We start from the raw sequence: 18,829 nt of genomic DNA on the forward strand, positions 1-18,829 counted from the left end.
GTACCTTATTAATTAATTGATTTTAATTAAACTAATATATTAATTGATGACGATGTGGATTTACAAAAATCTACTACCTCCATCCACCAAAACTTGTCCAATTTTTCCATTTCCATTCATCCTTCAAAATTTGTCTTATTTCACTTTTACCATTTTTTATAGTGAACCTCATATTCCACTAACTCATTCCTACTCACATTTTATTATAAAACTAGGACGCACAATCCACTAACTTTTTCAACTCACTTTCCATTACATTTCTTAAAACCCGTGTCGGGTCAAAGTGGGACAAATTTTGGGGGACGGAGGTAGTAAGTAGGATGTAAAAAACAATATCTACAAACACAAAAAAACATCACAAAACTGCAACCAAATCTACAAACACCTCCAAGAACTCACTACACAATCCCCCTATCACTCATCTGGTTCATAATCCTAGCAGCATCGTTCAACCTATTCGCTCTGTCATAAATGGAAGCAACACAAAGATGCAGCTCCTTCTTGTTAACGTTGGGATCCTCCAGCAGCCTCTCGAACAACACCTCCACCTTCCCGAACTCCCTCCCCGCCCCGTACAGGCTCATCATCTGAAAATGCACCTCATCCGAGAACACGCACCCCTCCTCCTGCATCTCCGCGTACACTCCCTCCGCCCTCTCCACCTCCTGCATCTTCCCAAACGCGTTCAGCACGAGCGCTATCATAGTGGAATCCGGGAAGTATCCAACTTCCCTCATCCTCTCAAACACCTCAACCACATTCCCGTACTTCTTGTACTTCGAGAACAGGCTCATCATCCGCTCAAACACCGATATGTCCTTGATCTCCCCTGCCTCGGCTGCCTGCCTGAACACCCAAGTGGCCTCCTCGACCCGCCCGGCTCCAGCCAGGATGAGAATGGCTGTCTCTCTAGGGATGTTGCTCGGGTGCCTCAGCTCGTGGAGGAGGCGCTTGGCGTGGCCAACCAAACCGGCCCTCTCGTATGCCACAATCATAGTCTGGTATAAAACCTGATCAACCACGATGCCAGAGCTACGGAGCTTCTGAAACAGCATAGCAGCGCGGTCTAGCTTCCCTGCCTTCCCCCAAATCGAGATTATGGTCGAATAAGTTATGGTGTTCGGCTCAATCCCTCTGCTCTGCATCTCTTGAATGAGATTATTAGCCTTTTCATGCTCCATCGTTTTGCCATATATCATTATCATAGTATTGTATGTCACAACGTTCTGATCAATGCTCTTCCTCTGCATCAACCTAAACAAATGTATTGCCTCACCGAAAAGCTCTGCATCGCCGTACACTCTCAAGAGAGTGTTGTAGCTAACCACATTCGGCTCAATCCCGAGCTTCCTCATGCTCCAGAACAGCTTATCCGCCTCCTTCGCCATGTCAAGCTGCCCGTAGACATCGATCATTATGTTACACGACGTGAGATCAAGCGAGCAATTCGTCTCCCTCATCTCGGAGAACAGAGACAGAGCTTCGAGAAACTTGTGATTCTCAACGTACATTGTTAAGAGCGTCGAGTAACTGACTGTATCCGGCATCACCTCCGCCTCTTTCATTTCGTCGATCAAAGACCTCGCCTCACGGAAAAGCTTCGCCTTTCCATACACATTGATCATCGAATTATACGCAACAAGATCGGGAACGATGCCTGACTTCTTCAATCTAGAAAAAATTGCAATCGCCTTGGAGTAATCACAGAGCTTACGAGACAACTCAATCAAATTGCTGTACAAGACCAAATCCCCTGTGATTCGGTCGTGCTCCATCTTCTGAAGCCAGGATAATGCGTCGTTGAAGAGGCCCTCCTTGCCGAATTGAGTGATGAGGGTGGAATAAGTGTATCTATCGGGGGAGAGGGCTCTTTGGCGCATTTCGTCGAACAGGCCGTGGGCGAGGTCCCACTGCTTGGCGCGGAGGACGTTGCGGAGGGCGACGTTGTAGGCGAAGACGGAGGGGGTGTAGCGGGCCTCGTCGTGCATCCAGTCGAGGAGGGCGAGGGAGCGGCGCCAGTCGGGCTCGCGGGAGAGGAGGGAGACGAGGAAGCGGGTGGAGAGGGAGCGGTTCTTGTAAGGGGACATTAGGGCGAAGAGCTGGCGGTCGTCGGAGGTGCTGTGGATGGAGGAGAGGAGCTCTTCCATGTCCACGCTGTGGTCGAGGAAGGCGGGGCTGTGGCGTGGGCGCCTGGTGTGGTTGGCGGAGGAGGAGGGGGATGCGAGGATTGGGAAGTGGGGGTGGTGTTTGTTGGCATGGTGGGAGGGGAGGAGGATGGTGGTGGCGGCGCGGCGGAGTTGTGGAGGCGGAGGATGAGCGGGAAATGGCGTGTGCGGCGGAATGGCTAAACTCATCTGTCATCTACGCGAACGGCGGTGATGGTGTGAGGTGGATATTCATATTATCCATTTTACATCTTTTTGGAATACCCAATTAAAATTATTTTTCTTATAATTATTTCCAGAAGATTTTTTTCTCTCCAGCAATAATCGTCTTTTTTTTATTTCTCACATACACACCGAACAAAGCACCGGAACCAAAATTTAAATAAATTAGTGTTGTAAATTAAAAAAAATGACTTCCAATTCTTTAATACTCCCACAATCCCACAAAGATTATCACATTTTTTCCATTTTCATCCATCCCACAAAATTTGTTTCGTTTTTACATTTTTTGGAATTATTGGAATTCTGAGAGTATTTCAATTCAATCAATTAAACTTGTTTTTTCTTAACTATTTTCAGTAGATTTTTTCTATCCAGCAAAAATCACTTCTCTTTTAATTCTCACATAGTTACACCAAACAACCAAAAAACTTATAAATTAGGTTGGTATAAGTAGTAAACAAAATGACGTAGATGGATAGTACTGTATTTTTTAAATATTCTAAAATTGGAAAGTATATGTACTACTCCCTCTAGGGGTGTCGAAACGGGTAGCGGGTATCGGGTAATTTTCTACCCGACCTGACACCCGGCGGGTATTGGATACCCGCTACCCGATGAAAACGGAAAACGGGTCGGGATCGGGTATTCAAATTTGGGATTTGCGGGTATCGGCCGATTGTTTATAATTATATTAGTATTTTGTAATCATATAACATTTAAATATGAGCTCACAACATTTTTTTTTTCTTTTTTCCTTTTTTATCAGAGTTAAGTTTGTTTAACTTTTAAAAAAATCTTTTAATTATAGTAACACATACAACACATACTTACATAATTTTTAGAATCTTCATTTACATATCTTATATATTCATGAAAATAATAACATAATATATGTATATTATATACAAGGTTTAGACTTTGGATATACATATATATATATATACGAATGATTCATAACTCATGTTTGGACTTTGAATGTTTTATTTCTTTTTGAATGAATTCATCCAAAACAAGGATACTTACGGATGATGACCAACAAGTGAGCATTAGCATGTTTGGACTTTGGATGTTTTATTTCTTTTTGAAATAATTCATCTAAATCAAGAATACTTACGGATGATGACCAACAAGTGAGCATATTATAGCAGTAATTAGTTTCGAAACATCTTGAGCATGTTATGTCAGTATAATATGGAGTAAAATATACAAATAACAACAATAATAAGATTTAAAAAAAAAAAACAAAAAAAAAGAGGTCGGGTCGGGTACCCGCGGTGTCGGGTGCGGGATACCCGACTCGGGTATCGGGTAATACCCGACACAATGCGGGACGGATATCGGGTAATACCCGACACAATGCGGGACGGATATCGGGACTGCCTTGGAGCCGAAGTCGGGTGCGGGTACCCGCGGGTACCCGTTTCGACACCCCTAACTCCCTCTATCCCATTTTTAGCAGTCTCAGTTAGTTTAGTCTGTCTCGCATTAGGAGTCCCAATAAAAATGGAATCACATTTCACTATTTTTTTTAATCGATTTTTTCATCAGTTCTTAAAACTCGCGCAAAACTTAATGTAATTGCTAAAATGGGACGGATGAAGTATTTTTAGCACGGACTAATTAGAAAATAGTTATATTTGAAGTACGGATAGAATATTAAAATAGTCAATTATATATGATAGTGAGGATAGAATATTAAAATAGTCAATAAATAATTACTACAATTTTAATACATGGTTAGAGATCAAATCTCATCATTGAAGTAGAATCAGAATGATGGATGAGATAAAAAATATAGAGGTTATATCTTGAAACCGTGAAGAAATAGGTGCAAGTGTAGAATATCATTTTTTGGGAAGTTTCTCTGTGTATTCCATCATTTTAATTATTTTTAGGCTATTTAATTTGCATCGTTGACGTACATAGTTAATCGGGTGTTCTCACTATTTGAGGTTTGAATCTTCAATTTATGACTTCGGTTTGCAACTCGTCGCTACGTGGAAGTTGGACTGGAGTTTGCAACTCCCGAATCACTAATTGGGTTTTTGCAATTTCGATTTCTATCGAGAACATCCGAACTGAGGTAAAATTGTGGTTTAATTTAAAGAGTTTAAATATTATACTAAAATTAAATGCAATTCAATTAGAAGTTTTTTTTTTCCCTCCCAATTACAAGTTAGTGGAGTAGTACTATGTATTAAATACTATACTTCATTCACATTACAAAAGAAAATGTGGCTTTGACCTGAGAATATGGGCCGATAGACAAAGTATGTTTTACAAAACATCATTTGTGATTTGTGAACATGGTTATCGTGTAATCTATTAGAGTTAACATTATTTTATTGTTTTTATTTCCATTTTTGTTTTTATTTTTACTTAAAAATTTGTTATTGTTGTCAATAACTTTATACAGTAATATACATAAAGTTTATTATTGATCTTTATTTTTTATATAATTCAAATAAAAGAATAAATAAAGTTTTAATTTTTATATACTCCAGTAAAATTAACATTGTAAATAACAATCCAAATGGGCTAGGTGCACAAATACTCCATGTCTTATAACCCAAAATGTTTCTTACCTAAATTCGAATTTTGTCATGGTCAATTCTTGTACTAAGTCCAAAAAATTAGGCAATTTTGATAGTTGCATCTCACGGTATTTGCATCATTTATGCCATAACGCAAGGTTCTATTATTTCGCAACGTTAATTTAAATTCCACCAACTAAATTCTAAGTCAATGTCTTATTAATTACCGGTCACAACACGTTAGACCGGCCATGATAATTCTCGTTTGTTTCTAAAGAATAGTTCATCTCTATTTAAGTATTTAACATTTAAGAAGCTCTGGAAAAATGGGAAAAGAAATGTATCACGAATTTCCCATAAATTGACGGCAGTTGTAGTCTATAATACGTCGAGAATTAGCATAATAATGACAATTAACCATTTTAAATAAAAATTATATATAGTACTATTATTTTTATTTGTAATGCATCAATTACATAGAACTTATGAAATTCGAAACTATCATACTATACATTGAAAGAGTATTTTTTGTAACTATCATATAGTACTATTATAGTACTATTGAAAGACCAATTTTATGATCTTTAGACTATAGACTATATTGTTTGAGGGTTTGAGTAATTTTTCTTCCAATTACGTATACTTTAAATGAAGTTTCCAAGAACCTCAATCTGTCATTGTATTACTTAAATTAATTGGTCTTATAAATTTTTCCTCTTGAAAACAATTTGCTAAAAAGGATGTAGAAACTAGCCATGGATGTAAGTGTGGATATATGTTAATAATAATGAACATGCGACTGTGATTCAATTATTTAAAACCTATAATTAGATAATGCTATATTATTATTTGCTAGTATTAATACGACAATATTTATGCTCTAAAGTTGAATACACCTATTTCGGAATCTCAATTTAATTTGAGAGAGACAAAACTAAAAATTTATAAACTGAAAAAAGTTCAATTCGAGTGACCCTAATTAAGTTAAATTTAATAAACTCCCATTTCGATAGAATGAATCTGTTAATAGTAAAAGACCCATAAGATTGATCCGAATATTGGTGAATTAATGTTTTTGTTTTTTTATGATCAGGTGTTCAAAATCAAGATAAGTGTATAAGAGAAAGATATTCAAAAATTAATAGGACACTCCAAAATAACAGAACATGTACTCCAGTAAGTACTATTTTCTGAGATGATGAATTTTTAATTTTTTTTTTAAATAATACTTTTCCTAATTTAGCTCATTCACATATTTCTATTGCAAGCTAAGGGATATTACCTTCTAGAATGTAATTCATTCTCTTTAAAATACCAAAAATTACTAACTGAATCTTGTGTCACATATATGTAGTGAACCACATTTTTCTTTACAAGATGAACCCAAAAAAACAGGTAGGCATTAAATAGAGAGTTTGTAGTTGGTACGTACCAACCAAACAATAAGATAAGCATTAAAATTTAACTATTTATACATTTCAAAAGACTACAAAACTTAGCCTAAATTATTAATTTCTGACAGTCACAACTCACATATAGAGATCGCAGCTCTGAAAAATCACTATTGTCGAATAAATGTAAACAAATTTTAGATTCGTTTTCTTATAGTGATCAAATATTTTACTTTTACCCTTCTTAATGTTCAATCAGCTTATTTTAGATTCGTTGTCATATATGATCAAATATTTTATCCATACCCTTTTTAATGTACAATCAACTTTCAATTAATAGTAGTGTGAGCAAAATATCTACAATCAAATCGAAATTTAAAATTCGATTAATAGTCAAATGATCAAAAAATATAGTACTATTATAATTACAAACTCAACAAATACAAAACTTTTGTGCCGAACTATTTTAATGGCATTTGGTGATTAGATTTTTAAATTTTTATATTTTTATATTCATTCGACTTTGAATTTTTTCAATAAATTTTTATGCAATTTCAGATTTTCGAATCTGATTGGACAAAAATCCGATCCAAAATCTCAATGCTCACCCTAAATCGATACGTTAGTAATGTTTGTATTTAGTTGCATAAGTAAATAGCTATAAAACTTAATCTATCTTTAAGTATAAAGAATTACTTCCTTCATACCTGATTAACTGTCTTGTTTCGAGTCATTTAACTAAAAAAATGAATAGAATAATATTCTTGTTATAGAATATGAGTGAAGAGTTAATGAATCTATTTACTAAAATTTGTAAAAAGTAATAAGATAGTTAATTCAAATGGATAAGAATATATTAGACAATTACAACGGACGGTGTAGTAATAAATACCATTAACATATGGTAACGACTTCTAATCTTGATTCCAAAACATCTTTGTGGAAAAAATGAGTCCATTTTAATTAAAATTTAAATAAATAAAAGAAAAGGTGAAGGAGGTTGAACCAAAATGAAGCAGCATCACAACAGCAAACCTCCCACCTTCCACCCAACTCAAAATCCCAATCTCAATCTCAATCTCAATCTCAATCTCAATCTCCCCCAACACTAACCCCACCCCCGCAATATCTGCCTCCACACTTCCCATCCCCCAAATTCATGGGAAGAAGAAGAAGTAGAAGATGAAGAAGCTCAAGAAATACTACCTCCAGCTCAAACACCCCCACAAAATGGAGCGCAAATGGATCTTCCCCCTCGCCATCGGCTCCGTCCTCTCCCTCTTCCTCCTCTTCCTCACCACCCTCGCCTCCCCCGACGGCCTCCCCTTCTTCCCCCTTCGCCGCTACTACTCCTCCGCCTCCTCCTCCTCCGCCGCCTCCATCTTCGTCGAGTCGCGCCTCCACCCCCTCCCCGTCCCCGACCTCCCGCCGCCGCCGCCGCGCTTCGCCTACTTGATCTCCGGCTCCGCCGGCGACGGCGCGATGCTGCGCCGCACGCTCGAGGCGCTCTACCACCCGACGAATCAGTACGTGGTGCACCTCGACGGCGAGAGCTCCGCGGATGAGAGGCTTGATCTGCTCAATTACGTCACTGCGCATCCGATTTTCAGCAGATTTGGGAATGTGCGGATGATTACCAAGGCTAATTTGGTCACTTACCGCGGCCCGACGATGGTGGCGAATACGCTTCACGCCGCTGCGATTTTGCTCAGGAAGGGTGGGGAGTGGGACTGGTTTATCAATCTCAGTGCTTCTGATTATCCACTGGTTACTCAGGATGGTAACGATTTGTCTTTAATTAGGTTTTTGTTGTTTGATAAATTTGGAATCTTCGTAGTTACTGAGCTTAATTTGGATGTATTAGGCGAGTTTGGAGTTTAATTGTTCTGGTGTTGTTGTTGTTGATTAGATCTGCTGCATACGTTTTCGTTCTTGCCAAGGGATCTCAATTTCATTGATCACACAAGTAACATTGGCTGGAAAGAGTGAGTGGCCTTGCTAACATGATCTAATTGTTTCGTTTTCGTGTTGGTTATTGACAATTCTGGTTGGATTTAGGTTTCAGAGGGCGAAGCCTGTGATCATTGATCCTGGGCTGTATATGACAAAGAAGACTGATGTGTTTTGGATCACACAGAGGAGAAGTGTGCCAACTGCTTTCAAGCTCTTTACAGGTGTGTTGCAATCATTCAATCCTAATTTTTAATTATGTGATTTTGTCCTTGAATTGTTCTTTGTGTGAGCAAGTGTTGCTTGTTTTGGGATCTGGTGAAGATGCTTCACCTTTTTGTCTTGCCATGTGTATTTGCTTTTTCATGAAAACCCAAATATAGAGATTAGGCATCTTTCTGTGTTGGGATTCTGAGTATTTATGATTTTTGAGATCACTGTTGATATTCATTTCCTGGTTTTGCTATGTACTGGTCTTCTTTAAGTAAAGAGCCTGAATTAGAATTCTTTCCAAAAATGCAGTTTTCTTGAATTCCCAGTTTGATGCGGGTTATGTTTTACTTCCATGCCCATTACATTAAGGAAATATTATATGGATATGGAAATTGTAACTGAGTTTTGAATGTTACTATCTTAAGTGATCTCTTACTCAAATTGCATTACCAATTAAATTTGAATAGATCGACCTCTGTAAGTAATATCTAGCATGAGTTCAGAAAGGTACAATTAATTTATATCTGTTTTTATTCATACTTTCCTTGCTATTTTCATCCATTATGTTGGGCACAAGTTTTAAGCTACTTCTTAGAGTTTTATGATGAATGGCTTTGATAAAATTTAAAGACGAGGGGTGTACCTGGAGAGGTGAAGTAATGTGAGGTTGATTTACAGGTTTTCTCCAAATTCCCCTAAACTTAAATTCCCATGCTGGGCCTTCTTAAACCCGCGGTTATAAGAATGGAGCAAACTAATTGGAATGAAGTATTCATATAATTTTTGACAGATATTAGTCATCAGCAGCGTACATTCATCTCTAAATATGATTTCAGTGAACACATTGGGTTATTATAAGATTGAATTTGAGCATGGCACATGTGCTGGATCTTGATTTTTCCTGTAATTTAAATGTTTTCATTTCCAAATGATTCCTGTATAGGACTGAAGTTATTTTCTTACAGGCTCTGCTTGGATGGCACTCTCTCGACCTTTCATCGACTACTGCATATGGGGATGGGATAACTTGCCCCGAACAGTCCTCATGTACTACGCAAACTTCATATCTTCACCAGAAGGCTACTTCCACACAGTCGTTTGTAATGCTCCCCAATTCAAAAATACCACCGTGAACAGCGACCTTCACTTCATATCTTGGGACAACCCTCCAAAGCAGCACCCGCACTACCTAACTGTCGATGACATGCAAAGAATGATCGATAGTAACGCTCCATTTGCTAGGAAGTTCCATCATGACGACCCGGTGCTGGACAGGATTGACTCTGAACTTTTGCTCCGGGGCAAAGACATGCTTGTCCCTGGTGGCTGGTGTGCAGGTAGTGGCGAAAACGGGACGGACCCTTGTTCTGTTGTGGGTAATGTCACAGTTCTGAGACCAACATCCGGTGCACAGAGATTGGAAAAGCTTACTAGTTTCCTCTTGTCGGATAATAATTTCCGACCAAGGCAGTGCAAATAGCAAAAAGCAAATCTTCTCGATGGCCATTTTGTTTATGGTGTCATGAAAAGTAGATGGCAAGATGGGATACATATTATATTTCAGTTAGGAGGAAAAAACTACTCAGAGCTCAAATTTAAGTTCTAATTAGTATTCATCACGAAGAAATAGAGAATGGGACCGTTCTTTTTATGATAGTACACGTTGTCATGACCCTCGATTCTTGATCTTGATGATAACTTGTAGTTTTGAGGTCCTTGCAGTCTCTGTATCAGCAACGGGATGTCGTGGCAAGAAGGGGATGCGTACGGAACTTCTCTTGTCGTGCATTGCATTATCCTGGTACCATTTTGCTTTCATTTAAACACTAGTACGCTATATATATAAGAGTAAACGAGAGGTACGCATCTTTGTTTATTCGTATGTTGTCTGTATGTGTATACCGTTTGATAACATTCTCAATGATCAAAATCATTTACTTCTTGCAGCCATTGTTTCTTTCAGTTTGTAGTTTGATTTAGTTTGAGTATATGTTGGCTGCATTTTTCTTAATGTAGTGTGATTTATGAAAATATGATTCGACTGTTTTTCTGGACATGAACTCAGAGTTGTACACTTACATTTGAATTTTCCGATCTGCACATGTGTTCATGTAGTAGTAATTGATGCTTTCGTCGAATTGAATTCGGCTTGATTGATGATGCTTGTGTCGCTTCCTAGTTAATGTCAGTCCGAGCAGATTGTGTAGTCTGCTCGTATTAACATTCAACTTACGAGCAGGGATACCCGCGGAAAAATAAAGTATACTCATTCCATTCACTACCAATAGCCTTGTTTATCCATTTTAGTATGTCCATAAAAATTACTCTTTTTTTCATTTTTGATAACAAGGTCCACTATTTTTTTCTCAATTTTTAGACATGATGTGTACAATAAGGTTGATAGTCCTAATATAAAAATTGTGATACAAATTTTATTACATATCTCGGTTTTAAATTCAATTAACATAAGTGGTAAAAAAAGGCTACTCAAAATGCACAAGAAATGGAACAAAAATAACAGATTGTGTAGGCAACAAACCAAAATATGTCTGATCTACTCAATCTATTTTTGAAACATTATATGCTATACTTGGTATTAAAATTGTTTGTCACAGTCAACCATCTGGATCGAATCATCACTAAAATCACCCCCACACCAAAAAAAATAACTCTACAAGATTGCAAGCAAAGATACATTCACATTATAAATTATTGGAGAGTGGGAGAGAGAGACATGCATACCTAACTTGAGAGAAAACAGGCACGTTCAAGTGAGTGATCTTTAGATGAGAGAAAGAGAGATCAAGAAAATGAAGGGAGTTTTGTCGAGGAGAGAGGAGGGCTTCGTATCAAATTAATATAGTGAGCCTCATCTCTCCTGCGACAAAACTCCCTTTCACTTCCTTCCACCAAAATGTGTCCCAACTAGGCGACTACGAAGACATGTCACTCGGCCGAGTGGGACAATCCGTCCAACCACTTGACCGAGCCTTGTGCGGGGATGGGGCAGGGCATGATGATGAATGAATCTCACATTTGTAAGTGATGAAGGCGGCTAAGAGTGACATTTAAAGGAATCTACTTAAGTCTAAGCAAGGCAGCATTAGGGGAAGGTGTTATTTGATTTCTACTTAGTAAGCCACTTGACTTATTAATTACTTGAATATACAGCTGGCTGTATTAGTTATACCGTCTAATTCTTGTTAACATCTCCTTCATTGCTTCATGTATATATTAATGATGTCAATTTCAGTTGTATTATTAATTAATTTTACACATTCAATTGGAACCACAGTGATGTAATAACTTCATAAATCCGTACGTTACTATGGTTTATAGCTAACATTAGTAGCCTTGGCCAACTCGCCTTTTTTTCTATGAATAACAAAATAAATTGTTGTGTGCATTATCACAAGCAATTATGACATGCATAAAACAATGTATGAATATTACTTATACTATATAGTAATACCTTCGAAAAGATAAAGAGTCGACACTTAATTTTGCACAGTAATAGAGAGCAAACAAAAGTCACGTCGCAGAAGTGAGACACTTGCTCAAACCAATGTCAGATTGGAACAAGTGTCATCTCTCCTGCGAAGTGACTATTGCCGCTCGATCTAATTCGCTCTCTTTTCTTCCCTTTCTCAACACAACACTAACACATGTATCTTTTAAAATGAATTGTATGTTTCTATTTACGTGAATTGTATTTATAGAGGGTTGAGATATGAGCAATATTAAAGAGAGATGGAGAGCTGGAATTAAAGTCTATGAGTCAACTATATAATCCAATGGTTCACACTCACGTTGATTTCTTCTCTTCCCAGTTCCCACGGTTTATTTTCTTTGAAGGAGTCCCGACTCACTTAATAATAATAACACTATAATTTTCAACTATTGTCTATTGAACGACCTTGACAATTTCAAATTTTCAAGACTTAAATATATATTATACATAGCTTTATTTTTTACCATATTAAAATATGTATTATTAATGACCAGCTTTGTGTAGATGTAAGAAAATGCGTTGATTATTAGTTTCAAGTTTTTTAATTTCATTCTTAATTAGTTCACACTATGTTTGTGTTTATTTGACAGGTTGCAAGACTTTCTTCGGATATATTTACTTAGTTAGTTTCGTGCTGATTTCTAGGAAACACATAATCTTTTTAGTTTGGACAATTAAACTTATAACCAAATTCAAATATGGGGGCAAAATTATCTAATACAACAGCACAAATACTTTTAAACAGCTATCCATAGTAAATTTGGACTAATCCTCGTACCAATTCATCAAATGGAGATTTCCAAGTGTCATATTGTTTAAAATATTATAAAACATTACAATAAATTCATTTTATAGGGACACAAAATTAAAATTATAATTACTGTAAAGTTGAAAATGGCTAAAATTTAGAGTGAAAACAGTCTATAAAACATATAAAAAAAATAGATTTTTATCTTAAAAATCGATTGTTGGCATCAATGGTATATTAAATTTGATTTTATTATGCCATTTTAAAAAAAAAACTTATCACATTTGGAAATTTTATTAGTTTCATAAACTCATCAGCATCAGACGCTAACAGTTCCATTATCACATTGGAAATATTTGTTCTATTTCAGAAAACTAAATTTCTTGTTACGTACCAGCAGATTTTTATTTTTGTTTGGTAAAAAATTTGAGACTGTCGATTATCTGTTCATTTATATTCAGATAAACACAATTAAACTCAGCTCAGAATCATGAAATGCATGATTAAAAATTGAAAGTTTTACGAGATAATTATCGAAAATGAAATACAGGCGGATAATCAGAGGCGATAGAAAAAAATTTACTACAGTACGATTTTGCGAAATTATAAACATAAAAACTAAATTATTGAATAAAGGAAATGAGGAGATCAGAAGTTTGGAAATGTTTATCAGTCAGGGTTAGTTCAGAAACACGGACCAAATAATTAAATCATCACATCTCCTCCACACGAATTTTAAAATACACTGGTATGTAAGAAAACATGACAAAACTAAAAAAATTATTGTATCATTGCAAAAAATTAATAAGACCATAACTTTTCTATTAACTTTGCAATCTATTATCAAATAAATATAACCATGTAGTGCTCAGGAATAATGAAATAGTCTTCTCATAGATTATAAGTAATCTCTGAAGTCTGACATGTGAATTTATTTCATAAATCATCACCGCAACTTGAATGATTTTTTTCCCATCAAATTAGCGTATATTGCCTTAAAATTAAGCAGAAAATCACAGAGCAAATTTCAGGTTTTGTAAAAACAGAAATATAAAAATGAATTATGAATAATAAAAATAGGAAATGAGGAGATCAGAGGTTTGGAGAGGTTTATCAGTCAGGGTTAGTTCAGAAACACGGACCAAATTTAATTTAATCATCACATCTCCTCCACACGAATTTTAAAAACAAATAAAATAATATTAGAAAAATGGGGGAAAACAAAATGAATGAGGTAAAGAGAAATCATCAGAGACTTAAATACTAGGAATCATAGGAAATATTCCGATCATATTGTTGCAGTTAATTTTCTCATCACATGATCTCAGTGTAAAATGCAAAGCGATTAAATTGATTGATTCACTAACAAGAATCCATATTATTTGGCGGCAAAGCCAAGATGTGATTCTAGAATTGTAATAAAATCTTGATTAATTAAATTTAAATCTTCTTTACAAGATGTATTTTTTAAGAAAGAGTCAGATTTACTTAGGATGAGAAATAAAATAAAAGACGTAATCGCACTCTCTTGAGATAAATGACATAATTACAATTCAATAGTTTAATAAAACGATTATGAACCAAACAAGGTTTGCAAAACAAAATTTGACAAATTTACAAAATATCCACAGCGATAAATAGATACATATAGGCAGTAGGCTATAGCCACACCATATTCTCTAAAAAAATCCACTTCTCGAATGTACAACATAAAACGGCCGATATCAATGCATTGACATCCAAATAGGCTTGATATTCATTGGCGGGGTATTCATTAAACTAGATGCACTGGTAGATTATCATGTACTATTAGAGAATGTTCGATTAGCAAAACTTTATCTCATAATTAAACTTGTAACATATTTAGTTCATAAAATTAATCTCCTCAACTTAATCTTAGATGGATAGTCTAATTAGTCATAGACTCCCAACACCACCTTAGTCTGTTATCATATGAATTTACATATGTGCCTGTGGATGAGGAATTAATATTTTTATGCTTACAAAGTTTAGCTTTAACATTTTTTTATGATCAGGTTAAATAAGCTGTGGAAGTACGAGAGGCGGTAGCCGATGCTAAATTGAATTTTATACACAATTTTATAGGTAAAAAACGACATAAATAAGAGATATATTAATTCAAAAACAAACTTCAATATTGCTGTTTTAAATTTTAGAGCATGTGGGATATTTAAAACTCAAATCGAAGTTGATGACATTTACAAGTTAACAACAAAATAGGAGTATCAAGATAAACCAAGCAGAACCAGAAACCCAATTAAAGAGATATAGTTAGTCAAGATAAAGATAAGAAAAAACATTATAAACTGTTAAATAACACAAAGAAATGCTCAGGAATCATGAAATAGTCTTCTCATTGATTATAAATAATCTCTGAAGTCTGACATGTGAATTTATTTCATAAATCATCACAGCAGAATAAAAGAGATTCATAAAAACGAAGATCCAATTTTATTTTACTATAAACAAGCAGCTCTCATACTAGAAAAGTTCTTCCACATGATAATTATCAGAATAGCGTATATAGCCTAATAATTAGGCAGATAATCACAGAGCCACAAATAAAAGGATTTGATATAAAACAAAAATTCAAAAACAAATAAATCGATAAGAATATTGAAAATGAGGAGATCAGAGGTTTGGAAAGGTTTATCAGTCAGGGTTAGTTCAGAAACACGGACCAAATAAGGTAATCATCATATCTCCTCGAAAATAAAAACATATTAGTAGAAAAATAGGGGGAAATCATCAGAGACTTAAATACTAGGAATCATGGAAAATATTCCGATCATATTGTTGCAGTTAATTTTCTCATCACATGATTTCCAGTGCAAAATTCAAATCAAAAAACCTGAAGTAACCTGAGAAATCGAGAAAATAAAAAGAAATGTAAATCGAGCTGTAGCCTAATGTGAAGAAGATGAGATTTGCAGTGATAACTCAGCTGAATATATAGGGATTTTAAAACCCTAGATCGAGAGGCGGAGCGCCGCAAGCGAGAATAGTGGTGGGCGTTGTGAAATTTGTGGTGTGGGATTTAAAAAGGGTTTTGTTTTAGTGGGCTAGGCCCAATATGTTATGGATCATTTCCCCTAGAAGAAGTAGTGGTACTATGTTAATTGGGAAATACGAATTATATTGGAAATTTTTGTACTTCTAGAGTTTTTATTTGGTTCAACATCTAGGCATCAATCGATCATGTGACATTTGTGTTTATTTGAATAATTCCTAAGACTTTAATTTAATTTGAATAATGTTTATTTGAATAATTTCTAGAATAACATTGTGTATTGCAAGTAGGGGTGGATATAGGCAGTTGAGCCTAATAACTTTAATTTAATTTGGAAACATTTGAATAATGGGCTTTTATTAAAAGACTTCTCTTTAATTTGGAAACATTTGAATAGTGGGCTTTGATTATAAGACTTTTCTATTACAAGATGGGAGGTTATGGTCCCAATAATAAATTATACACCCCAACACTTGAGCCCAATAACAAAGGACAACTTAGTGAAAAAATCATCTAATGGTCCACATTTTAGTTTCCATACCAATCGGTTCGGATCCAGATCCGGCCAGACAGGTTGCTGAGAGCGAATTTGTGGTTCGGCCGGGCGGGAGGTGGAAACCATCTCCCGCAATGACAGGATGACCCGTGTTGGGGGCCATGGCGAGCCATATGGGGAATGGGAATGGAATGGGAATTTGTTGCTAATGTAGAATGTGTTTGGTTTGCCGGTAGCATGTTAGGTTGTGTTCGGTTCAGAGTTAACATATTGGGTTCAAGTTAGACCTTTTGGACTTCGCAACCCGATATCGACCCAAGCCGCATAGTTTTTCCACCCCTAATCATAATATCATACTCCTACTATGTTGTCGAGCCCAATATTTGAATCTTATTCAGTATACCATCACAAACGAATAACCAATGAGGAGCTAAAATATCAGTCTTAGATCTGAGATCCATATTTTAAAATTCATTTCAACAATATAATAATAAACTCAATTTGTAGTAGCTTTTTAATCTTAGTAGTATTACAAGAGAACAAGTACTACTCTATTTGTTTCATGTTTATTAGTACTAACTTCGACCACAACCATGTATGCAATAACCTCTATTCCGCGGCGGCGACACCACCGGGACAAAAAGTGACAACATAAACATCCGAAGGGCAGTTGACAAGCGGCGACGGCGTGTCGAAAGCGTAGCTAACATACGCCGGGCAGGCGCGCTTGAACATCTTGGAGTACTCATTAGGCCTGCACTTGGCCGGACTCCCATACTCGTTCCGGCAACAAAACGCGTCGACGTCGAAAGCCAAGCACGCGCTCTTGCACGCCACCACCTCCCCTCTCCGGTTCCTCACCTGCAGTTCCTCCGGGCACGCCGCCTTCACATCCCTCACGCACCCTCCGATGCCGCACTTCGCGTCAGAGGGCCGCGTCGAGACGGCCACGGGGAGGTTGTAGCCGTCCACCACGCTGACGTCGTAGAAGCTCGGCTTCCGCTTGTCGGCCTGAAGAGTGAACTCGACGAGAGTGGCCGGCGGGAGACCGATGGCGCCGCCGCACTCGAGTTTGCCGGCGCAGTCGCCGGTTTCGCAGGCGGGTTGGTTGTTGGCGGCGTTGAAATTGCATCCGGTTCGGGCCCAGATCCGGCCCGACCAGTCTCCCGGGGCGGGGAATTTGTGGGTTCGGCCGGGCGGGAGGTGGAAGCCGCCTCCCGCGATGATGGGGTGGCCCGTGTTGGGGGCCGTGGCGGGCCATATGGGGAATGGGCAATTGTTGCTAATGTAGAATGTGCATGCACTTACATGCCCTGCAACAAATATTTTTCTTTAATATAAGTGTGTAACTACTAGAAGTAATTATGTGGTGTTATTGTCTCATAAGATGTGGTATATTACATACTATAGTGTTTTAATTTTGATCAGGTGGTCAAGTAAATGGTAACAAAATTTGTGATTATTCAACAACTTACTACTCCCTCCGTTCCATAGTAATGGAGGCATGCATTTCTTTTCGGCACGGAGATTTAAAAAATTGTGTTAGATGGGTTAAGTAAAGAGGGAATAAAGTGGAAAATGAAAAAGGTCGAGAGAAAAAAGTAAGAGAAAGTAAAGTAGGTATGGAAAAATATGTTGACTTTTACCAAAATGGCCAAATGACTAAATTACTATGGAACGAGCTAAAATAGCAAAATGATTCAATTACTATGAAACTAAGGAAGTATAAATTTCTGACATAATAGCATTCATCGAATTTATGTGAGCGAGTGGAGTTACATCTCTAAATCTTCATCCATTTTTTTCAAAAAAAAGAAGCAATTTGACGGAAAAAACATGAAATCTAATCAATTTTGGGTCAATCTCACAATCTAGGAGTATTTAATTAGTTATATGTTGACATCTTCTTAATTGTCTCATTTATTTGTATTTTAAGAAGATTGTGTATGATATGAAAATCGAAATTCATATTTTTTTTATCACCAAAAAAAGTTATTGATTTTAATATAAGACTAGAATAAAGTATTTTGCTTTTGAATCATACATAATTTCTTTGCCAAATCTAATGAATGTGGCAATTGTATATAATGGAAAATTTATGATATAATTGATTATTTTTAAAATTTTGGGATTGACCTGAATTTGACTGAAATTCATAGTTTTTAAAGCAATTCGTCCAAATAAAAAAAAGGTAAATAGTGCCCAATCTTTTTTTATTTGGGAAATGGGGCATTAAAGGGTATAAATTACACACAAATACCAAAATAACAATATACTATAAAGGAGCAAGTGATTATATTACATGATTACCTGATGAAATGAGGAGCCAAACAAGGGAAATAAAGAAGGCTGAGGATTTCATTTTGCTTGCAAAGGTAGCGGTAGATTTGGCTGAAAGCTGAACTCAAATATATATATACATTATGCAACATATTTTAATAGTTAATTATTTGATTCTAAGCCAAGTTTTGAGGTTTGAAAAGTTTTACGACAAAGAAACAACAATTGTTTGTTAATGATTTGCCTGGTTTATACCAATTCTAATCACAATAATTAAGTCAACTTTGC

At 36.3% G+C, this 18,829-nt stretch overlaps 3 protein-coding genes and 7 non-coding genes across 10 annotated transcripts; 1 reads left to right on the top strand and 9 right to left on the bottom strand.

The window, feature by feature from the left end:
* Positions 1-229: 229 nt before the first annotated feature.
* Positions 230-2,418, bottom strand: LOC125204227 (Tetratricopeptide repeat (TPR)-like superfamily protein). The gene has a single exon (XM_048102822.2). The coding sequence runs from the start codon at positions 2,352-2,354 to the stop codon at positions 399-401; it is 1,956 nt and encodes a 651-aa protein (XP_047958779.1). The 5' UTR covers positions 2,355-2,418; the 3' UTR covers positions 230-398.
* A 4,900-nt stretch (positions 2,419-7,318) lies between these two features.
* LOC125204233 (beta-glucuronosyltransferase GlcAT14B-like) lies at positions 7,319-10,571 on the top strand. Its single transcript, XM_048102830.2, has 4 exons — positions 7,319-8,092; positions 8,222-8,297; positions 8,371-8,486; positions 9,441-10,571. The coding sequence occupies exons 1-4, from the start codon at positions 7,495-7,497 to the stop codon at positions 9,953-9,955; spliced, it is 1,305 nt and encodes a 434-aa protein (XP_047958787.1). The 5' UTR covers positions 7,319-7,494; the 3' UTR covers positions 9,956-10,571.
* Positions 10,572-13,378: 2,807 nt separating this feature from the next.
* Positions 13,379-13,456, bottom strand: LOC125208736 (small nucleolar RNA SNORD18). Its single transcript, XR_007174215.1, has one exon. It is a non-coding gene; the product is annotated as a small nucleolar RNA SNORD18 (small nucleolar RNA).
* Positions 13,457-13,596: 140 nt separating this feature from the next.
* On the bottom strand, positions 13,597-13,692 carry LOC125208755 (small nucleolar RNA R64/Z200 family). Its single transcript, XR_007174232.1, has one exon. It is a non-coding gene; the product is annotated as a small nucleolar RNA R64/Z200 family (small nucleolar RNA).
* A 285-nt stretch (positions 13,693-13,977) lies between these two features.
* On the bottom strand, positions 13,978-14,059 carry LOC125208746 (small nucleolar RNA Z199). The gene has a single exon (XR_007174225.1). It is a non-coding gene; the product is annotated as a small nucleolar RNA Z199 (small nucleolar RNA).
* A 1,022-nt stretch (positions 14,060-15,081) lies between these two features.
* Positions 15,082-15,175, bottom strand: LOC125208756 (small nucleolar RNA R64/Z200 family). Its single transcript, XR_007174233.1, has one exon. It is a non-coding gene; the product is annotated as a small nucleolar RNA R64/Z200 family (small nucleolar RNA).
* Positions 15,176-15,226: 51 nt separating this feature from the next.
* On the bottom strand, positions 15,227-15,312 carry LOC125208750 (small nucleolar RNA U54). The gene has a single exon (XR_007174228.1). It is a non-coding gene; the product is annotated as a small nucleolar RNA U54 (small nucleolar RNA).
* A 70-nt stretch (positions 15,313-15,382) lies between these two features.
* LOC125208737 (small nucleolar RNA SNORD18) lies at positions 15,383-15,460 on the bottom strand. Its single transcript, XR_007174216.1, has one exon. It is a non-coding gene; the product is annotated as a small nucleolar RNA SNORD18 (small nucleolar RNA).
* Positions 15,461-15,498: 38 nt separating this feature from the next.
* On the bottom strand, positions 15,499-15,580 carry LOC125208747 (small nucleolar RNA Z199). Its single transcript, XR_007174226.1, has one exon. It is a non-coding gene; the product is annotated as a small nucleolar RNA Z199 (small nucleolar RNA).
* Positions 15,581-16,699: 1,119 nt separating this feature from the next.
* On the bottom strand, positions 16,700-18,641 carry LOC125204238 (Pathogenesis-related thaumatin superfamily protein). Its single transcript, XM_048102837.2, has 2 exons — positions 18,572-18,641; positions 16,700-17,574 (listed from the first exon to the last, which is right to left on the bottom strand). Exons 1-2 carry the CDS (start codon positions 18,621-18,623, stop codon positions 16,871-16,873), a joined length of 756 nt encoding a protein of 251 aa, XP_047958794.1. The 5' UTR covers positions 18,624-18,641; the 3' UTR covers positions 16,700-16,870.
* Positions 18,642-18,829: the final 188 nt, after the last annotated feature.

This window comes from Salvia hispanica, chromosome 6 (genome assembly GCF_029641045.1).
Source record: "Salvia hispanica isolate PSC_SH4W2 chromosome 6, Shi_PSC_v1, whole genome shotgun sequence".
NCBI lineage: Eukaryota > Viridiplantae > Streptophyta > Magnoliopsida > Lamiales > Lamiaceae > Salvia > Salvia hispanica.